General features: G+C 35.0%; 1 protein-coding gene across 1 annotated transcript in view; it reads left to right on the top strand.

The window, feature by feature from the left end:
* sws (patatin like phospholipase domain containing sws) overlaps nt 1-24130 on the top strand; it is a 1321526-nt gene that overhangs the window by 688819 nt on the left and 608577 nt on the right. The window contains exon 12 of the mRNA XM_072529876.1: nt 12610-12774. Within this exon, the coding sequence (XP_072385977.1) occupies nt 12610-12774 (165 nt within the window). The remainder of the gene's footprint in view (nt 1-12609; nt 12775-24130) is intronic.

Genomic DNA, 24130 nt, shown 5'->3' with positions numbered 1-24130 from the left:
CGACGACGTTGTGGATTATAAAGCCAAACAAGATCACCTACTTAAAAGCTTTCATTCTTGTATCGAGAATCATATTGATCTTCCATTCTGTCACTGGCTAACTGGATTTGTTGTCGGGCAAGTTCATGAATGTTGTTCATTCCTAACTTCAGGCGGTCGACATATTCTTCGCTTGCAACATGTTCTGCGGAAGTTCTGCAGCCAAACTTTAGGTCGCAGGGCAAACGAATTTCACGACCTAACATCATGCAGGTTGGAGCCTGGCCTGTAGTTTCATTCACAGCCAAGCGGTAGGCCATTAGGAATAAATGAATGTGCTGGTCCCAATCTCTTTGATATTCGGATACCACTTTGGATAGGTGTTTACCCATCTTTCGATTAATCCTCTCGACCATTCCATCTGATTGAGGATGCAGGGGTGTCGTTCTGGTCTTATTGACACCAATCAATTTACAAACGTTTTGGAAAAGGGTTGACTCGAAAGTTTCGCCCTTGGTCGGAGTTGATCTTCAAGGGAACACCAAATTAGCTAAAGAATTATTTAACAAATACCTCTGCAACGGTAGCAGCTTCTTTATTTGGTATCACATAGGCCTCAGTGCATTTCGTAAAATAAAGTATGGCTACCAGGATATATTTATTTCCATCATTCGTCTCTGGAAATGGACCTACTCTTTCCAGAGGAGTACCAACATTGTACTGTTTCATGGGTGCCCTCTTTTTACCAACTGGACCTTTACTGGTTGCACACAGTTCACATTTCCGGTACCGTCTTCTTACATCATCTTTACAGTTCACCCAATAGAACCATTCTCGAACCTTTTGCAGAGTCTTCATAATACCAAAGTGTCCATCTGAACCACCGTCATGCAACTGACGCAATACTTCTGACAATTTACTTTTAGATACAATCAACTGAAGCTTAGATTCTGTACTATCATCGTTCTCAAAGGTTCTATACAGAAGATCATCTTTTAATTGGCTCCAGTAAGACTTGACTTCTGCTTAAGCGTCTTGTAGCTGTTGAGGCTGCCATTGATCAATAATGACGGTGGTTCGTCTCATGGGGCAAAGTCTTTCCTCCAATTTAAGACAGCGATTACAATTTGCACTGCTTGGCTGCCTTGACTGAGCATCAGCATTTGAATGACTTTTTCCAGCCCAGTGTTTGATCTGTTCTAGCTTTCTGACTATTGTATTATTTTCTTGCATTTTACGGCGAATGTGACCTACGTCTCCACTATTCCAACATCTGGGTTCGCGTCTTTTCGGCATCGTGTTCGAACTACTTTCCGTACGATTTCCTCTAGACGTTTATCGTTTTGTTTGTCGCTCTCTTTATAGAGCTAAAGTATTTTATTTCCATTACTTGTTCAATACTGATGCCATCAATTTATTTTTTACATCTGATTGGTTCTTTGCTGATTACTATTGTTTTAGTTTTATGAGTTGAGATTGTCATATTAAATTCTTTTGCTCTTACGTTAAATCTGTGTCTTTGCAGACTATCTTCATCTTGGGCTATCAATATTGAATCGTCTGCGTAACAGAGTATTTTTACTTCTTTGTTTCCCATTCTGTATCTCTTTCTTTGTTAATACTCTTGATGATTTCATCCATGGTTAAATTGAAGAGCATAGGGCTCAATGAGTTCTCCTGTCTTATCCCGCTGCCTATTTTTATAGGTTCTGTAAGTTGACCATCTATTACCAGTTGACTTCAATTTTGTTGTTTTGGTAGATGTTTTTAATAGTTTTTATGATATTTAGGGAACGTCTCTATTATACAGAAGATGGATTACATCTTTGAGTCTACTATGTCAAATTCTTTCTTTAAATCCATCAGACAGAGAAATGCTGGTCTATTATATTCTAGTGATTTCTCAGTAATTTGCTTTATGATGAATATTACATCTCTATACGATCTTCCAGTAAATTCCTTTTACCCTATGAAGGCCGATATGTAATTAAGATATGATCAGTGGGCCTCAAACAGTGGGACGTTAATATTTAATTCCGATCGCTTGAAAAGTAAAAATATTTAATTTCCTGTATTTTATGTTCAGTAATAATATTGGATTTTACAATATGTATAATATTGTAATATTATATACACAACATATATACAGGGCGGTTAAAAGAAGTGGGACGGAATATTTCGAATAATCGAAATTATTTGTCGACATCAAATGTTCATCAAGGTCTCTATAAGTCTCTATTTTGCGTAGAGTGAAAATTATACGAATGGTTTTGCATGCAGTTAAATTGGAAAATACTTGCCAAGTTGCCTGGTATGTCCAAATTTGAATAAAATACATCCAAGACTTTACTTTCTGCAGACACTGTATTAAATATAACCTTGAAACAAATTGACACTAAATCACTTCCGAGTTTTCAGCAAAACAAAAGGTTTAAACATGTGTAGTCCAGTAATTAATACCAAAGCTATTGAGAGTATGAAGTCCAGTAATTAGACCGAAGGTACTTTATCGTTTAACTTAAACACGCCACAAAGTCCGAATTGAATTTCCGAAACACTTTTTTGTTTCTTCTTTTTAGCAAACGATTTGTCCTATTCACTGTCTGATATTTCACTAGCAGAGTGGTCACTATCTGAATTGTCTATCCGAATAATTAGAGGCCGGACCTCATCTATAACTCGTTCGGTTTGAAAAGACTGAACGATTATGTCTTCCGTATGTCTAATACAATTTTGCCATTGTTCTAGCGATTCTTTCCATAAACCAAGAACGCTAGCGTCATCTTTTGTTTTGGATGCATGTTTATCATAAAAAATTTTGGCTATACCCCAAACTAACTCAATTGCATTATAGTGGCAATGGTAGGGCGGAAGTCGAAGAACTTCATGTCCATATTTAAGAGCCATTTGGTCAGTAACAAAATTTTTTTGAATTTTGTGCTCTCCACACCTTTGAAGTAAATCGACTTTTAAAAATATGTCACTGTGATAAATTTTCTTTTCTGTAAACCACAACTTTATTTCTTCTTTTGTCCAGCTGCTTGAAGGAAATCTCTCTTCTACTCTTGAGTGGTAGGATGCATTATCCAACACTATTATGGATGGTCGCTCCAATTTTTTTAACAAATTTTCTTCAAACCATTCTTCAAAAATATTTGCATCCATATTTCCATGGTAATCACCTGTATTCTTTGTGGACGAAAAAATTAAACTAGCGTCAGGAATGAAACCCTCATCATTTCCAGCATGAAGTATAATGTAGCGTTTACCATTACCGGAACGACTAGAAGAATAACATTTCGTGGTGCCATCTTGCCAAGATGATTTTGACATATTTCCTTTAGCGAAAATCCAAGTTTCGTCTAAAAATACAACTTGCCTCGGACTATCAGACATTCTATTGATCATGAATTTTCTTAAAAAATGCCACCGTTTTGAAACAACATTAGAGAGTTCACACAATACTTGTCTATTATTTGTCTTTTTATATCGAAAACCTAAATGTTTCAACACTCTCCACAAACTTGTTAAACTAATATCACACAGTTCCTTGTCTTTTATTTTTTGCAACACAGCATTAACTGTTACATGTTCTTGGGCTTTATACATATTATATATAATATTTTTAATTGCAAGTTTAATTGATTGGTGCAAATCTAAAGTTTTTGTATGTTGGCGATTTCTCTTGCTTACTTTATTTATTTCATCCTCACTCATGTTATTAATTCTTCGGAATGTCCTCTCTGAGATACCGCAAGCATCGCATGTGCGTTTCTGAACTGCCATAACAGATGTCAATGGACCCATATTATTTTTTTCCACATTGAAATAACTTTCGACTTTTAGAACTAAACGCCGATCTTCTGGAGATAACACTCTACGTTTCGACTGTATTTTATTTTCTTCCAAATTACTCATGTTGCTTTAAAGTACCGCTTCACTACACTACTATAAAAAATAGGTACTTATATACAACTACTACACCCTAAAAAGGACGAGGGTTGTACAATAGATGAAACAATCGAACACAAATTATTTAACAGCCAATGCTAAACAAGCATAAACACTGTATTGATTGTGATTGCAAAAGCGTTCGCATGTTTTAAATAAGGTTTTTGCTGATTATGTATTTTGTTAAATTATTAAAACACAAAAATACAACCCACGACTATCAATTAATTTTTAACGATAAACAGAAGAGAAATATGATGACGTTTGAATTTGATCTACTTTGTCGATGACAGTGTCGTTAACAGAAATATATTTTAAACAGCATGAATCATTTTTCAAAGATTGTGTGGATTTAAGAAATACATTACTAACAAATTTTTTAAGTGTGTATAAAATCTTAACTGTCTTTTTTCCTGAGATTACAATTATTATGACACATGGTATTTACTCCTTATTTTTCAAATAATATGTTCTTGTAAATGCATAACTTTAATTATTGGGTAAACCTACAATATACGATATGTCAGAAGAAATTAAAAAAAAAATAACATTGCAATAAAATTATAAACCAATAAACGATAACTTGTTGAGCAGTGCTGATTGAAACAACAGAGCAGTAAAATGTTATTCATAAAGGTAGTGTAAAATATATATATCGCCGCTTATCTGGTCCGCTAGTGATAAAGTTACCAGCATTTAATGGCAAAGCGGTCTTCTTAGGTGAAAAATCCTATACCCTGGAAAAAACCCTGTTGTTCGTTGTTCTGCTAACCTTATCATCTGATTCATTATTCTTGTAAAATTTTAGTTGTAAGTGTTAGAGTAGTTAGTATTTAACAAGTTTACACCTCTGTAGTTTTCTGGCTGTTTTTTATCTCCTTTTTTGAATAGTAGAATTAGTTCACTCGTTCTCCATTCTTTCAGTATTTGATTGTGTTTTATAATTTCATTAATGAATGTTGTTAATTGTGCTGTCATTGCTGCTTCAGTATTGCTGCAATATTTCAGTAATTCATTTGGTATTCTGTTTTTACCTGCTGCTTGTCTAAGTTTTTCATTTGTGGTAATTTCTGGTGTTTCCGGTTCTAGCGTCATTTGTTCTTCTTGTGAATAGTTTCAGGTACTCAATCCATGTATCCTTTTCTATGTCTTTTGGTTTTATTAGTTCCTTTACCTCCGTTCTTTGACCTCTTATAAAGCGCCATATTTCCTTTTGCAGACCATAAAAATCATATTCCATTTATTTCGAGAAACGTTCTCAGTGATCATTTTTTATTCTTCTCACAAGTGCACGTGTTTCGTTTTGTTTTTCGCCTTTAAATGGTCAGAAACCTTCTGACCACTGTTCGAGGTGGTCCGTAGGAAAAGAGTATACCAATAAATCACTCTATTGTATTCCGATTTTGAATAACGATAATTTAAGTTAATTCTCACGGTAATACGATACTTTACACATTTTGTGTATTGGCGACACAAAATTACAAAAGAGAAAGTCAAATTCTTCGAACTTAAAACAGAATAAATGAGCTATCCATTTTAACAATGAGATTTTACGAAATAACAGGAAACAATATATTTTAAAGCAAAGTCGTTAGAATATGCCATTAAATTAGATCACATTATAGTACAGTAAAAGAAAAATATTAATTGTAAAAATAGGAAAATAAATACTGCATACTTGAAGTACCTCGCACAACTTTTCTAAAAATGAAATCATTCTTCTGTAACCACAGCTTAAACCTAAAACTACATCAAAGAATGAATTAATGCTATATTTGGTCAGTGTGTCAACATTAATAATGATTATTAATGTTTGTATTTTGAGAACGATTTCCAAAGTGGAAATTGAAACATCAATAAACTTATGTTAACCTTTAATTGCGGCGTATTACCACAAGAAAATAGCTTCAGAACAATATTTTATGCTATGGCAGTGTTAGCAGTATTTCATTTACCAAATTAACTAAACTGGTTACTCTTTTAACCTTTCGAATAAAAAAAAAAGTTTATATTAAATAAATACGACTAAATAAATATTATGCCAATGTACCGTAAATTAATGGACATGAAAATTACTTCTTCTCCTCAGCTTTTCCCTTTTCATGGGTCGCTGTTTCTTACTCTTCTTCGCCACTTATATCTGTCGATCGTGTCTTCTTCATTTCTTTCTCTTAAGTCCGTTGCCACACTCTCCTTCCATCTTCTGCTCGGTTTCCCTTTAGCTCTCTTTCCCTAAACTTTTAACAGCTCTATCCTTCGTCCCACATAGTTTACATTTCTACGTCTGACGTGACTACATCATTGCAGTCTTTGTTGTTAAGCCTTTTTTTGAGCTGTAGTCGCCTCTTTCTCTAATCAACCCGTTACTGATCTTGTCCCTTCTAGTCTTACGCAACATCCACCGTAACATTTTCATTTCAGCTACCTTCATCTTCTTTTCCCGAACCCTCTTTACAGGCCACACTTTACCGCCGTGCGGGACTCGCCACATTCTTGCATAGCTTTCCTTTCAGCCCTTCCCCGATTGTGCGATCATAAAGTACTTCGTTTAATTCGCTTCCAGTTAAACCAACCGGCCTGTATCATGTAGACAATTTCGTGATCACATAGTTCTCCACACATTCGCTTCCAGTTAAACCAACCAAATTTTCAATAATAATTATTATAATATATATATATATATATATATATATATATATATATATATATATATATATATATATATACAGATTGAACGAATTTAAAACGGAACATACGAAATCAATGTATTTCGGCTCAACTCCGCTCTAGGTGGTTGGCCAACAAAAGGTTGTCAAATAATTATATTATAAAAATCCAATACTTCAGCGGGCTGCTGGATTCTGAATTCATTCAAGAACAAATCAAACCTCCACCCAAATAGGTTGCCTAGAATCACTGAAAAAACTAGACTACACAAGCAGTTATTATGCTGTCAAACCACTTATCGCTTCCTTATAGTCCAAGAGATAGAGCCGAAATTTTGAACTGATCAGTAATATGACATTTCTCTATTGGAATATATTCATTGTAACTGGGTTAAGACTTTGCCTTACAGGCGGACCCCCTCGTGGTACAGGGGGTGGCTGGCTATACAGGGATGAAGTTGTCATTTTTTTCGGAAAAATTAACGATCGATGATATGGCTGAAAATTTGCCCAGAGTAAGATCTTGGTATAACTAGACGAAATCCCAAAGGGCGGACGCGAGAGTGGATACATAAGGGATGGCGGACAGGGGTGAAGTTGCAATTTTTTGGGGAAAAATTAACGATAAGTAATATGTCCGCCATTTTCATGGTGATAATGTTTTTTTTTTTTCAAACTAAAGTCATATTTACTTTACAAATCACATTTTTTTTTTAAATATAAATATTTTACGAATTAATTTTTAATTGAATAAATGTTTGATATTTGATATTTTATTAAATCAAAGTAATTTTACTTATTTTTTATTACAATAAAAAGGTTTTTAAATTTATATTGCATAAATAATGGTTGTTCAGATATAAGAAAAATTTGATTTATTATTACATTAATAATCAAATACAAAATATATTATTTCTATTTATCAATAGGTAAAATTCAATTTGTAGAATTCCTTTAACATTTTACAAATAATTATTAATAAAAATCAATTTAATAGTGGAATTATCAATTTTTTAAGTTTTGAAATTTACTTTGTAGATATTTTCAATATTTTTTTTAACTTTTAAATTGATTGAATTTTTTTTTTCATTAGTTAATTATAATTTTACAAATTCTGTTTGGACATTAATTTTGCATCATTATTATTTTAAAATATTAAAATAATAATGATGCGCGTTCCATTTAGACCAGTAATTCTAGACGCATGCGCTAAATGTAATAAGTATCAAGATGCTTTTATCCAACTTGGTGAAACTGACTTCGATTGTAATGAAGTTTTTGAAACCTTAGAAACTTTCATATGTCACTTATATGGAACAGGACTGACGAGAACAATTCCAAAAAGAAATGTAAACGATGTCAGATTTTCACTATTTAACCGGCAGTATAAGTTGCATAATGTAAACGAGCCTTTAAAAAAAAAACTAAAAAATTTCGATGCTTCAAGCTTACCACCATGTCAAGATGAATTACACCAACATCTAGTGCGAGCCCATTATATTTCAAATATTTGGACAAATGCTCATAAAAAAGTACCAACAGAATTGATTGTTGAAGAACATGGTTGGGAGTTTTAAGATGAAACATATAAATTCAAATGGTTTAGTGGACCTCAGATGCCAGAATCAGTTCGAGAAGTAGTGATTGAAAATGAAGCAGATAATGAATGTGATATTATTGAAAGTGACGAAGATGATGAATGTAATGACATCAATGAGAGTGAGAAAAATGACGAAATTTTTAAAGTTTTTCTAATTTTTTTTTCTTATCGGAAAAATCGTTTAAAAATTTTTGGAAAAAAATCATGGTATAACTGACAGACAATCGAACGGATCCTACAAATTGGATTTTACCTCAAAAAATTACGAAAATTTTCATTTACGGAAATTTTTTTGGAAAATTTTGAGGAAAACTCTACTTGACGCTTTTCAGAATAGTAACAGAAGTGAGCATACAAATTTTCAAATCAATCGGTATAAAAATATCATAATAAAATCAGTTTAAAAATTGTTACCGAGACCTAAAATGCGCAGGTAAGTGGTACATTTGACCCCGTTTTATGGCTCTCTGTACCAACCCAGCTAGCTGTCCGCTCTTTTAGATTTAGAGTGTTTAGGGGCTAAATAATGAGCCATGAAAATGCGGACATATTACTAATCGTTAATTTTTCCCCAAAAAATTGCAATTTCACCCCTGTCCGCCACCCCTTATGTATCCACTCTCGCGTCCTTTGGGATTTCGTCTAGTTATACCAAGATCTTACTCTGGGCAAATTTTCAGCCATATTATCGATCGTTAATTTTTCCGAAAAAAATTACAACTTCATCCCTGTATAGCCACCCCCTGTACCACGAGGGGCGTCCGCCTGTAAGGCAAAGTCTTAACCCAGTTACAATGAATATATTCCAATAGAGAAATGTCATATTACTGATCATTCCAAAATCTCGGCTCTATCTCTCCGACTATTAGGCAAGCTCCTCTTTCCTTTAAAGGAGACAGATAGTTGAACGATATTTTATACAATGTCTATCACTGGGTATGGATTTATTTTTGTCCAAGTTTTCTATTGGTCCACTATTTCAAATGCAGTTCAAACAGACATATATTAAATTGTATGTTCTGTTTTAAATTCGTTCAATCTGTATATATATATTATAATAATAATAATTAAACGAAATAATTCAATAATAATTATATTTATACACATTTACAAAGAAGAAATGGTAGGAAATCGTAATTACAACAATTAAGTTGTTACCATTTTGTCGAAAATTTTAAAATCCCAACATATTGAACAATCATCATCATTCAGCCAATCCCGTCCACTGCTGGACATAGGCCTCCCTCAGTTCTTTCCAGTGTTCTCTACACTGGGCCGCTTGTAGCCAGTTTCCCGCTACTCTTTTTGTACAATACCAATTCGTATATATAGCCAATCCCCGCAAGATCTTACGCTCGCGCCTTTATCGCATACGTACGACCTCTAATACTTATTTTAGCAAAAAAATTAATGAGATCAAAATTGTATAAAATATCATTATCTCTATTTTTGTTTATGTACATGTACGTCGTAAAGTTAATAATAAACTCGATAATTATGCTTCTCCCCCTTCCACCCACTATTTTCCCACTTAACTCAGAAAATATCGACTTCACGAAAAAATTTGTAAAAAAGAAATTATAAATTGCATTGGCAACATTTTCAGTCATTACAGAAAAAAGTTGAAAATGGCGGAGATATTGAGCAAAACATGGTTATCCTTTTTCATTTTTAAGTTCAAGATGGCGGCTAACACAACGGTTGAATTTATTATCGATTTTACGCTAATTTACAGTACTATTGACCCTCCACCAAGGTTACAATAATAAAATTTGGGGCAGCCCGTCATACAAGGCTAGACTTTTTTTTTATTATTATTATATCTATCTGTTCGTAACGAAAACCCCAGCGCCATCATATCTCCGTTATTATTGGTCCCATTGGTGCATGTGATGCGTTAAATGAAAGCGGAGGGGATAACGATTATAGTAAGATAGACTTCATTATTATTGAACGTGTAGTTATATACGACATATCATAGGGTACTATGGATGAAAATAGATTTACTAAAAAAATAATTAAACTAAAAGACAAATTTTGATTTATTGACTTAAAGAAGCCCTCTGGGTAAGTACAAAATAAACAACTGATCGAATCCTAACATATGGCATATCAAACGAAAGGCAAGGAAATAACGAATATATTAAGATAGAAACAACAAACAAGGCGACTACCTTATCTTCGTTATTAATAAACGTATAGCCACATACGGGATATCACATGACAATATCGTTGATAATAGATACACTGTAGGATAAATTTGCATTATTAACCTGAAGAAAGCCTCTGACTGAGTACAAAATAAACAACTTATCGAATCCTAACATGCGATATAGCAAATGAAAGTATAACGAATATATTAAGATAGAGAAAACAAACAAAGCGATTCATAAAAGGGCACTATACAGCACCTTCGTTATTAATGAACGTATAGCAACATACGAGATATCCTAGGGCACTATGTATAAAAATAGATTTACTATATGCGACATAGCAAATGAAAGGGGAGCAAACAACGAATATATTAAGATAGAAAAAATCAATCAGTTTTTAGTTGTTACCACTCGTGGATAAAGGATGACGACTATTAGGGCGAAGGCTGTTTGTTACTAAATGACAAACACGAGACTATAGCTTATGTGTAGTGTACCGTTTTGTGCGTCTTAAAACGTTTTATTTTAAATTTTTCGTTTGCATTCATAATAGCAAAATAAATCTGCATAACATATTTTTGGTGTGACAAAGCAAAAGCAGTTAGTATACCATTTTTCAAAGTAAAAACGTTTCACGTCACGATTTATACAAAGTGACGTCACTTGTATTTAAAATTTCGAGAACATCAACCTTAGAGTTGAAATTTCCCTAACAAAGCTAAAAATACGACATCCTTACGCAGCTGCTCGATCTTTCATAGGCGCCAACATGGTATTATAATAAGAAAAATTTAATCATGATTACATTCAGAATTTTAGAATTATATTGAATAAATATACAAAAACATTTCTTATTATTAATAATTTAAATTTAATACAACAATTGCTTAAGTTTAAGTCAAAAAATTATCATATCATGTTAATTAAATAGATTACACAATGATACAAAACTAATACAGGAGAGTTAAATGTTAGTGGTATTCGTGATGTTATTTACGACATGTAAAAAACAAGTAATAGTATTGCATAATAAAAGTGTTTTATTTAGTGCCTCAGTATTTGAAGTTCAAATTTTAAATGTATTTAAAATTATACATTTTTATGTGATCTTTTATAATAGTATGGATTAAACGTATCTCATTTTTCACATTATTGAAAAGTGAAAAAAGAAATTTTTAAAATGTGATTATTTTCTTCATTTTAAAAATCCAATTGACTAGTGTATTCCTTAATATTTGATATTTTGAAAATTCCTTACTTATTAACTATTTTGATGTTTTGGCAACGCTGTATGGTTCTGACGTCGTAAATCTTGAATGACGTGCACTCTTTTTTGTATGAAAATTTCTATAAAAAAAATTCGGTTGCTTGTAAGTCGGTTTTACGGGCGAAGATTTTACGTGACAACGTCTTTTTCTCGGTAGAATATTTATTGATATGAATATTATTAAATTGCACAATAGGAACAAGGAATTGAATGAAAATAAGAATTGCACAAATTTTAACTATAGAAATATATTTTGTTTACTAAAACATTGTACATGTAAACTTAAACTTAACTAATTTCTATTTGAGTGATTTTGTTGAGGATAGGACGATGATGCACGGAAGCACGCACCGATTCAACGCGCCTAATTCTCTAGTGCTTTGCGCGCAGCGGACCGATCATGTTTGAGTGGGAGAGAGACGCAAGGCATTCGCCGGTCCGGCGGGCCTCTCTCTCGTTCGGTGACTCACTGTAACAGACGTGAGCGGGCGTTACACTTTTTCATGAATGACTCCGAGCCACAACCTAATTTAAGACGTTGTCACGTCAAAAACATCATACGTTCTAGAATCCCGATGCGTTAGAATCGGGCCACATTCTAGTTATACATAATATATACATACAACGAACGATACATAAACATAATACATAAATACAATACATAAACATACAAAACAATTAGAATTTGATATCATGCTGAGGGTACAAACATCATCCTCAGAATTATCAACTAATAGCGTGGCTATATGCGTACATGATCGAGGTCAGGTAAGTCAATCGTCAATTTGGAAAACAGTAACCGCCAAACAACCTTTGGGTATAATAACAACTTATTATTTTAACATAATCTTTTTTGAAAACGATTTCCGGAGTGAAAATCGAAACATCAAACAACAACTATAAAATATAATTTTCATTACAATCAGTTGTGGTTTAATCCCATATAAACATAATATTTTGTGCTAATCGTAATAATGAAATTATTGGTTTAAGGTACTTGGAAGAAGCCGACATTGAATATACATGACACTAATTCTCCTGCCGTGGATACTAGACCATCGTCAGTTAATTTTTCGACGGTAGCTATCGTTGCCGCTTCAGATGATGTACCTTTGACTGCCTTTACTTACGAGCTCAATCACTGTTTAAGTGCCATTGGTAAGTATACTCGGTTCGTTTATCCCAATCCCAACTGTCGTCAATTCAGTAATTATTTTTGGCAGTGACTGAAAATTACTATACAACCAAGTATACGTGCTCATAGCCAATATTTACTATTACAATTTCAATTAATGGACAAACGAAGAGAAACTAAAGAAAAAGATGACAAGGCCGGAGAATACATAAGGCTAAATAGAATATTCAAAAAAATATCCGAGGCAAAGGAGAAATGACTGGAAACAAAATGCGTTGAAATAGAAGAAATGCAACAATGGCATGATTTTTTTACTTTACATGAAAAGTTACACAAAGAGAACAACCTTACACACCATGCTGAACACGGATGCCAAACTTCTTGAATCAATCGAAGACAAATTGAAACTGAAAGTATGGGAAAACCATATCAAAAAACTTTTTAACGACATACGGGAAGAACCAAGAAGATTGGACAACAACGACGAAGGACCAGAAATTCTGAAAACCGAAATTATAGATGCCCATTATTAACTCAAACCAAATAAGAGCGCAGGTCCAGGTGTTATACCCAAAAATGTTAAAATTAATGACCGAAGAAACATCGAAATATTTGCCCTTTTCTTTAATGGCATTTCTGATACAGGAAAAATATCTCAATACTGGCTAGAATCAGTTTTTATTCCACTATGTTACATTGAAAGATGTCTATACATCAACTAGTGATTTTGCGCGTTGAATGCGACGGGATATCCAATCAATTGCCATCTATAGTCACTCATTAAATTAAAAAAAAAGGGCTCGTGGCACTTAATGAGTGTCAACATAAGTGAATACTTATTATAGCGTGTTATGACTATATGGATTATTGAAATTTTATATCTGCTTATTACGGAATTAACTTTGATCAAATGAAAGGCAGATATCGAGTACAGTTTATTAATTAAATCTTGCCCATGTGCAAGATATCTGCCTTTATTTGATCAAAGTTCATTTATTCGAGCATTCAACCTTATTATTACCTTATTACATTATACCTTATATTACTGAATTGTTAATATTTTTGAATTGAGTACTTCTTATCGCTCGGTATGACGTTTTGCACGGACCCAAAATCCTATTTAGCGTGACTCGAAAAATCGAGGCGGGTGTAATAACCTTCCTTGCGGTATACCGAAATATATGTACATAAAATATATTATAATATATATATATATATATATATATATATATATATATATATATATATATTATAATATAATATATATATATATATATATATATATATTATAATATAATATATATATATATATATATACAGTGTGACCCATTTAGATTGGAAACACCTCTATAAAATTTGAAGTTGTTAACCGATTTTAACCTAATTTTTTTTTAAAGTCATGTAATAAAAGGTCTATTGCGGGACAAAATCTGAAATATTTAGTTAAATTTTCACGGCAGTCTACGATACTTTTTCTTCGTCGAAAATGGAGAATTTGTATTAGCGATTTTTTTAGTGAAAAAATTTCTACGCCACTGGATTTAGAGTGGCTTCAAATAGCTATAACAAAAATTTCATTAAAATATATTTATTAATAACGAAGTTATGACAACTTAAAATTTTAAAACTCACTAAGAAAAAAACTCTGTATTAACGTTAAAAAGAACACTCTGTATTAACAGAAACATGGAAACATAATTTTAGTTTAAATCCTAGTTGCCTTTACCAATCCACCATCTAATTGGATACATTTGTCGTAGCGTTTATGAATATTTCTAATTACATTTCTTAGTTGTTGGGGAGTAATTTCTGCACATGCCTGTCGAATTCTTGTACGAAGTTCGTTTACGTCTCTTGCACGGGTTTGGTAAACTTTTTGTTTGATAACTCCCCAGAGAAAGAAGTCTAAAATTGTGAGATCTGGGTGGCCAATCTATCAACGGACTACCCCGGCCTATCCAACGGTTCGGATAATTTTCATTTAGCCATTGCTTCACGGTTCTCTTTAAAGAGAAGGAGGAAAATCTGCATACAGACACCTGTGCCTCACACAGGTAGTGTTGGGTTCCTAATACCCTAGCGAAGCCGTGCCAGGGCGAGATGCCCCAGGAATTTACACCTTTGACATCTTGCCCCGTCACCACCCCGAGACGGTCGGCGTCCAACTAAAAACCTCTCCTCTGTCACGCCAGACATCAGGATGGAAGGGCCGGTTAAGGCATACATCTCTCCTGATGCCCTGCTATCGCCCGATTCCCATTCTTTCTCCGACACATTCATTGAGGAAACTACATTCACAGGAACCACCAAGGACTTTCAACCCCTGCCTTAGCGAGGCTGCCATCTCTCTCGCGTCGTCTGTCTCCCATATACTCTTATTTCGGCCTGCGACAGTCCGAACCCCACCAAGTTGCTACTCGCTTGGTTTAGAAGTCTGTTGCGAGTTCCCTCTCCTCTCGTTCTTTTGAGGAGAGCAGCTCCCTGATAAATTTGTGGATCCGTGTCCACCACCACTCATCCGTCATCATTTTCTCCACCATTTCTCTCACGGAATCAAACATTCTGCAGTTACACTCTCTTACAAACTTATCTCTTTCATCCGCCCAACGCTCACATTCCAACATCGTGTGTGTCACAGTATCCGAAAAACCACAGTAAAGGCACTGATCGGACTGAGCCCTCCTAAACCTGAAAAGGTAGCTGCGGAAGCAGCCATGGCCTGTGAGCATTTGCGTTAGATAATAATCCAGATGCCTATGCCCACAGTCCACCCAGCTTCGAAGGTTCGGGATTAGTGACTTCGTCCACTCCGCCACATCACGTGTTGCCTCCCACTCCAGTTGCCACTGACCAATTGAGACTAATCTCTCGGCCAGTCTTATCTCATTCATTTCTCGCTCTCCAATGTTCCGCCCCCTACGGCTGTGAATCCTTGCCCTTTCACCTACTAGTACATGTAGAGGAACACAGCCGGTGATAACCCACAGAGCGGCAGCTGACACAGTTCTGTAGGCACATGCTACCCGAAGCAGACTAGTTCTGTCCACGCGTACCATGAGCCTCTTGTAAGTTGGTATTTCTACCGCCTCACTCCAAACTGGGGCCGCGTAGAGGACGACGGACTGCACAACACCGTGGAGCGCCCTTCTCCTTTCGGATTTGGGACCACCGATATTAGGCAATATCCTCCCCAGCGCAGCCATTCTCTGAATAGCTCTGCGGGTCACCCCCCTCAGATGTTCCCCCCAACTCCCACACTGGTGGAGAGTAACTCCCAAATACTTAACGTACTTTTTGGGCGCCACTCTCGCTCCTGCGCACTCGAATTCCACCCTATCTCTCTTTCTATAGCCTCTGAGTACTACAGCCTCCGTCTTATCCTCCGCGAGAGAAAGACCATGCTCACTCATCCAATCCTCAACTAGTACACACGCACGCGTAATCCGAAGCAAGAGTTCCTCCCTGTCCCGTGCCGCTACCAGCATAGCAAGGTCGTCCGCGAATGCGAAGGGGGTCACACCCTCCCCATATTCGCAGTTTAAGACCCCGTCGTATGCTAGGTTCCACAACGTCGGACCCAGGACGGAGCCCTGCGGGACCCCAGCCGTTACATTCACCATCACACCATTTTCCACCACAATCTTTCTCTCGGAAAGGTAATCAGCGACCACATTCCTCAGATACCCAGGACAGTTCCTTGCTTCCAAAGAGCCCATTACGTGACCCCACTGCAATGTATTAAACGCATTTCGGACGTCAAAGAGAATCAGGACGACCATCGATGATCAGCCCCAACTCCCCGTGCCGCCCGGAGCACATCGGTCACCGCATCCACTGTACTTTTACCCTGGCAGAAACCATATTGTCTCGGAGACAGGCCTCCAGACATCACAATCACCTCTTCGATACGCGAACGTAGCATTCTCTCATACAGCTTTCCGATACAAGGAAGAAGGCAAATAGGACGATATTTTCCTGCCTTGAATTTAGGCAGGAGCACGAGCCTCGAGATTTTCCAGGGATCCGGAAAAGACTGCGCGGCAAGAAGAGCATTCATGTGCTCCAGAAGCCACGTGGGCTCCAAACGCCCCAGACGTATAACCGCCTCAGGTGGGACACTATCTAGACCGGGAGCCCTACCAGACTTAAGGGAACTCACCGCCACAGCTAGTTCATCCAAAGTAAAGGGAATCCCACACTCAGCCTCGACGTCTCTCCGCACACCATGCCACCGTCCTTGTGGAAACAGTTCGGTGACTATTTCCAGCTTCCGGTCCAATGGCATGTCATACGGAGCACAGGCGTCGAGATGCTTCATTGCGATCTTATACCCTTCACCCCAGATGTCCTCGTCCAGCTTGTCACACAGTACCCTCCAGTGCCTTTTCTTCTCGGCTCGGATCCTCCTATTCAACTCCTTCTTCCTCGCACGGTACGACGTATCCACACGTTCCACCTCTTCCGCGCTCCGACGTATTCTCGCCCTTGTCAAGTGCCGGCGAAGGGCCACGCACTCTTTTCTCAGTTGCTCTATCTCGACACTCCACCAGTAAGGCATTCTACCCGTACGCTCAGTCCTAATTTCACTCATATGCATCGCGGCTTTCATAACCTGCTCGAGGCCTTCCACCGAAGGTGTAAGACGTCGAGCCCCATGTACCTCCCATCTAATACTCTCATCATATACACCCCAGTCCACCTGATATCTCCGGCATCTCGGCAGGCAAGGTTTGGGTCTACCCCCAACGTCCCCCGTCTTGCCAATCGAAAAGCCGATGAATTGGTGATCCGTGCCGGTATACTCCGTCAGTACTGCCCAGTCCTTGACACATCGGGCGGTTCCCTGCGTAGCGAGGGTGACGTCGATGTACGATCTGGAATCGCCTCTTACAAAAGTTGGCTCCAAACCTGTGTTTAAAACCACTAGATCTAGTGCCCCGATCCATTCCATTAACATTTGACCCCGAGTGTCAGTGATCGGCGAGCCCCATTCAGCAGATTTTGCGTTGAAGTCGCCGAGCACCACGCACTCGTTACCCAGTCGCCTCACCTCTTCCATAATTGCATTTAACCTATTTTCATACTCACCTACCACTATATTCGGTGAAATATAGCAACAGACCAGATTCAATCTCTCCATTCTCACTGATATATAGCCCATATGAGCGTCAATCCCATACACCCTTAATTTGCGATTACAGATATGCACACCGACGACACCAGCATCATCCACAAACCAGCCCCGATTCCTGACCAACGTGGGGTTCGGTTCCGCCGCCACGAGCAGATCATATCTCCCCTCAGCGGCGGAAGCCAGGGCGAGATCGTGTGATAGTCTCGCCCTGCCCACATTGGTCTGGAGAATCCTCAGCTCACGGTTCTGGCGTAATGAACAGGACACCCATCCAACTGGATATACAAATTTAATCGTCCATTAATTAGGAGCTCATGAAGAGTATTCCACAAGTGGGTGTTTAAAAATTCTAAAAAGTTCTGTGAGTTCAAGTTTTCTTCAAAAAAGAAAGGACCAATAACTCGCTCGTTCAGTATACCACACCAGACATTGATTTTTTGGGAATACTAGCTTTTACAGTTTATTACCCAATGGGGATTATCTGCTGTCCAATAGCGACAATTTTGTGATGATACTTCTCCATTTGTAGTGAAAGTGGCTTCGTCGGTAAACAACCCGTTTTTTAGAAAATTTATATTGTTTAAATATTTCCCTTGGGCCCATAAACAATATTCTAAACGTTTTGCTTGGTCGCCTTCTTGTAATGTGTGTAAGAATTTTGGTTTGAAAGGTTTAATATTATTTACCTTAATACATCGCCGAATACTCTCTCGAGGTACATTCAAATATAAACTGGCATTCCTTAAACTGGCATTAGGGTTATTTCTGATATGATCTAAAATGATTTGATCATTTTCTCTTCTTCTTTGTAACGGGTTATTTTTTAAAATTAGTTTTGATACTGCACCATATTCATTAAATATTCTATTTATTTTGTTTGCCGTACCGCAACTAATATTAGGACGATCCACATGTCTGTCATTAAATATTGTACAAACTTCCCTGGCACTTCTATCGTTATCTCACAAAAGACGTATAATTTCAATTTTGTCTCTCAAACTTAATCTTGCAGCCATGACACAAAATATTGTTAAAAGAATTTGAAGTAAATATTGTTGCAGATATTATGGATAAATTTATGCTAGCACTGAAATTTGTATGACACAAATAATGTCATATAGTAATATCGTTGTCATGGCAACTGAGATTTAAGTTGTAGCATGTAAAGTTAATAATAATGTAAGTGCGTTACTTGCATTAAATTTTTATGCTATTTTAAATATTTTTTTGTCTAGTAGTGGTTTATTATTAAAATTATTTGAAAAATAATTAGTTTTATGGTTATCTGTTGATACAGGGTGTTCTTTTTTGACTCGTAGCTTAGTGAGTTTTAAAATTTTAAGTTGTCATAACTTCGTTAATAATAAATATATTTTAATGAAATTTTTGTCATAGCTATTTGAAGACACTCTAAATCCAGTGGCGTAGAAATTTTTTTAATAAAAAAATCGCTAATACAAATTCTCCATTTTCGACGAAGAAAAAGTATCGTAGACTGCCGTGAAAATTTAACAAAATATTTCATATTTTGTCCCGCAATAGACCTTTTATTACATGCCATTAAAAGAAAATTTGGTTAAAATCGGTTAACAACTTCAAATTTTATAGAGATGTTTCCAATCTAAATGGGTCACACTGTATATATATATATATATATATATATATATATATATATATATATACACTTATAACTTTATATTTGGGATCGTTCAAGTATTACTTAACGCATTTTTTGAAGATTTTTGACCCCCCTCCCCTCCATGTAACGCACCGTAACGTTTTACAAGACGCCTCCTTCCCCTACCTAAAGCTAAAACGTTACGTAACACCCAAGTGACCATTTTTACCTATAAGTAAATATAAGAAAATTACCGGAAAGTCGGAAAAATAACTATTGTTTTAATCGTATTTGCGATAATAGTAAATAAAACAAGAGATTTCTAATTCGCAATAGGTAATAAACTTTTACTGCCAATCTTACAATTTTTTTAAGTTTTCCCTACTCTATTCTTACATACATTTTTGGCTTCGTCCCTTATGGTTTTTCTCATGCATTTTTGTATTTTAACTTTTTTTAATAATAAATTCGTTAACTAATATACAGTCGGAAAAATGAAAGATTACCCATGAATGATTATACCAAGCAAATATTTTGTATTTGCTGTCTTTTTCTATAAATAACAAACGAGAGAGATTTAAGTGTTGTCTACTAAGCAAAAATGTTATCCAAGACATACGCAGTTACATATTTCTAATTGACAGAGTGAGACGGCGATACAATTATTAAACGTAGTTAAATTAATTTATGTAACAATAAAACACTGAAAACTTTGTTTTCAACACTTCCACAAAATTTATTTTAAATTCTTATCACTACAGCTGTTTCGGCTGATTGCCTTTCTCACTTGAGAATTTAAAATAAATTTTGTGGAAGTTTTGAAAACAAAGTTTTCAGTGTTTTATTGTTACATAAAACGAATTTCCATCAAGTAACGGTCGAATCCATCAATTAAATTAATTTAAGTCATGCATTAAACTTCCACTTGACTATTTCTGTCCTAACTTAATTCTTAGAAAAACATTCAACATGTGTAAGTAGAGATAATGATTGTATAAACTACTATTCGAGTAATCGTACTGGTCAACTATAATCTGACGGATTTGATTTCTATTATAACTGGTTCCAATTTCAAAGTACATAAATTGTTTTGTTTACGTTTGTGTTAGGTTAGATTCGGTAGAGTTTATAAATTTTAATAATCAGTCATATTTACTTGAATAAACTCAGTTCTTTTAAGAACTATTTTGATATTATATTGTATTTTTAGTTTGGTAAGTATTTATTTAGTTAAAATACGTCAATAAAATTTGTTACTAATTACCTGTCAATATGGTTAACTTCTGTCTATAAGTTCGCACGTTGAAACGTATACATTTTACTCTGACTTTTCAATCATAATGTATGACATTACAAATTAGTATAATATTACGAATGTACATTTATTTGCAGATAATGGCTGCAAAACTGCCAAACTCGCAATCGCAACAATGGTTTTAAACCTTTGTGAATATTTTGAGATAGAAAAAATATAAATGGACGCCCTTTAGGACGTGTTTCATCTGTTCAAGAGGTAACACATTAAACAATATTGAAATTGTAAGATTACAAATGTATCTTTTATTTTAGAGAGTAGCCTCTGCACTTAAAATATCCAGAAAAACCATTTATCCAATTAAAAAAAAAGACAATAATCCAGTTCTTTCTTCACTAGGTAAAAGCAGACCTCTTTTAAAATCTAAAACCACTGATTTACCTGAGGGTACAAAAATGACTATACGGAATACATTATATATGAACAAAGTAAGTTTAGTATTAATTGGCATTTCTGAAATAGTCTTTTTTATTACTCACTCATAAAAAAATAAATAGCTATAGAAGTGAGCCAAGAGACAAGTTCTTTGTTTTAGAAACAGAAACTGTTTACCCATGGACGTATAAACACAGATCTGTGTTTATACGTCCATGATTTTACCGATCAAATACATTATTTTCAACAGTTCCTGTAAAATTGCTTCTTATTAAATAAATAATTTACTGCTAGTGGAACCAAATGCGCAAGGAAACAAATTTTAAAACAATAATACTTCTTTTTTGTAGCCAAATAATATTTATAATTGCAAAATGCCAAACAATTTATAAATATTGTGTGGAATATTTGATTTGAAATTCTTTTTTATAAAATACTAACTACATGTTTAATTTTTTAGAAAAGCGTGTTACCGTCACAAGTTTAAATTATGAATTTAAAAATAAAGAAATTGTATTCATCAGCAGTCCATCATTGAATTAGGTATTGAAAGAATTGGGATTTAAATATAAAAAGGATGACAACCGAAGATCATTAATGGGACGTTCCAATATTGCGAGGGAAGTAATTTTTTAGATGAAACATGAATATATGCCAAAGGAACCAAAATAAATTCTCTGGATAGTAATATAAAAAGTGTACGGAAACTACACGGTTACGATAGAAAACGTTTTATTATTGTGCATGCAGGTTCTTTTATAGGGTTTGTCCAAGACGTAAGTTTACTGTCTTCTTCAAAAATCTTTGTCGATGAACTACAGGAGCGTGCGGTGTATGGAAGCAAGGGAAGCGTTGCTTGCCTAGGTTTCCGTAGTAATAGCTTACTGGCTGAGTAACTGAGAATATTTAACAAAAAATAATTTAAACCAATACATATATAAGCAGCCTTTTAAGCTGCATACGAGAATTATGTAGAACGAGCAGCGAGCTCTTCCGACCCTGCGCATATCTTTAGCTTTCCTGTTCGTAATTGTAAGTTGGAAGTCGTAGAGTTATTTCGGGATAATCCGGGAATTTCGGGATAATTTCACGTTCAGAGTTGCTTCTCCTGCCTTATGTAAAAATAACCCGGCCTATGCACTGAGAAGCGAAGGTTAAGTTAACCGTATTTGTCGCTTTATAGGCAACTGTGGCAATTGATTACGAAGTTTTGGCGAATTTAAATTTAAAATGGCGTCTTCGTCGACTGATTTTTCGGAATCAGCTGTAGTGTGTAAATATGTAGTATGTTTGTTATTAGAGAAACGCTTTAGTTCGTTGAATTTTGGTGAAAAATGGAAAATAATTAATAAAGGTACTATATTATATTTACATGGTACGAATAGGGAAAACGATAATATTACAGCTTTCTTCGATCAATAGTTTTAATATTTTTAAATCAACTGTTCTTATCTTTTATTTTGTTTTATTTTTAATATTAAAACAATCGACCTAAAATAATAATAAAAATTACTATTATTATTAATAAAAATAATAAAATAATTGATAAAAGAAGCTGAGGTATTACTGTTTTTTTAATTAAAGGTAGGTCGAAACCTGAAATGAAAAATCTCACTACCAGAATAAAAACTTGCGTCCGACATTTTAATTCGGAAAAATCTTACGAACAATACGAGTGGCTAACTGGTTGTTAATTTAGGAATAAACTCTTTTGCTGGTGTTGTTTGCTCTTTGTGAATGGAAATGGTGTTTGGAATCATAATGGTTTTGGCGATTTAAACCATTTTCATAAGGTAGTGAAACGACATGTCATGTCTAAAGCTCACTTGCAGGCCGTCATCAAAGAGAAAGTTTTTGGAAAAAATAGAATAGAACACACTTAGGATAATTCATTAAAAGTGAGTCATCAAAATCATAATAAATTAGTAAATAAAAATAGAGACGTGCTGAAAATACTTATTGACTCTGCGTGTTTTTATGTTTCCATGAACTTGGGTTCAGAGGTCACGACGAAACCAGTACATCAGCAAATAGGGGAAATTACATGGATCTTGTTTCACCAATTTATAAGTTTTTTCCTTGTCTAAAAACTCATTTAGAACAGTCCAATGTGTTTCAAGGCACCTCAAATCGAATTCAGAATAATTTGATTTCTGCTATTTCGACAGTAGTTTCAAACAAAATAATTGATGAAATTAAACAAACACGCTTCATTGCAATTATTTTAGATGAAACAACTGATGTTACCAATTTTAACCAGCTCTCTGCAATAGTACGATTTGTTGATATAGACGGAATTATACAGGAAAGATTTTTAGGTTTTATAAATGCATCAGAAGATAGAACGGCAGACGCATTATATAAAATTGTTTGTGAACTTTTCAAATCGATTAATGGTAATGACAAGTTAATTGCCCAAAGTTATGACGGCGCTGCAGTTATGGCTGGGCATTTGGGGAGTCTACAATTGAAAGTGCGAGAAACACCGCGATTCTTTAATTGAATTATTTGAGAGTGTTTTGGAGAATGGTGAAAAGTGGGATACAGAAACCATAAATAGCTCGAGAGGATTTTTGGATGGTTAAAAAAATGATTTTAATTTTAATTTTTTAATCTTGCTTTTTTCTGAAATATTTCCATTCTCAGATAATTTATTTAATGTAATACAATGCAAGATAAACGATATTGGCTTCTGTATAAAAAAAAATAACGAATTTAAACATGTTACTGGACATTGAAAAATGCTGGAATAATATGATGGCAAGAAGTTTTGAGCCTAAAAGGAAACGCATACGCACTGATAATGTTGGAGATTTTGGATCGTGCCACCGCCGACTATATTATCTGATTTTAGACCAAATATACCAACAAATGGAAAATAGGTTTAAGAATTTTGATGATCTAGACTTTCTTGAGCTGTGCAATTTTAATGCATTT

The sequence above is a fragment of the Diabrotica undecimpunctata genome, chromosome 4, assembly GCF_040954645.1.
Source record: "Diabrotica undecimpunctata isolate CICGRU chromosome 4, icDiaUnde3, whole genome shotgun sequence".
NCBI classification, from domain to species: domain Eukaryota; kingdom Metazoa; phylum Arthropoda; class Insecta; order Coleoptera; family Chrysomelidae; genus Diabrotica; species Diabrotica undecimpunctata.
The sequence above is the reverse complement of the archived record's forward strand: the minus strand, read 5'-3'. Positions and strand labels throughout refer to the sequence as shown.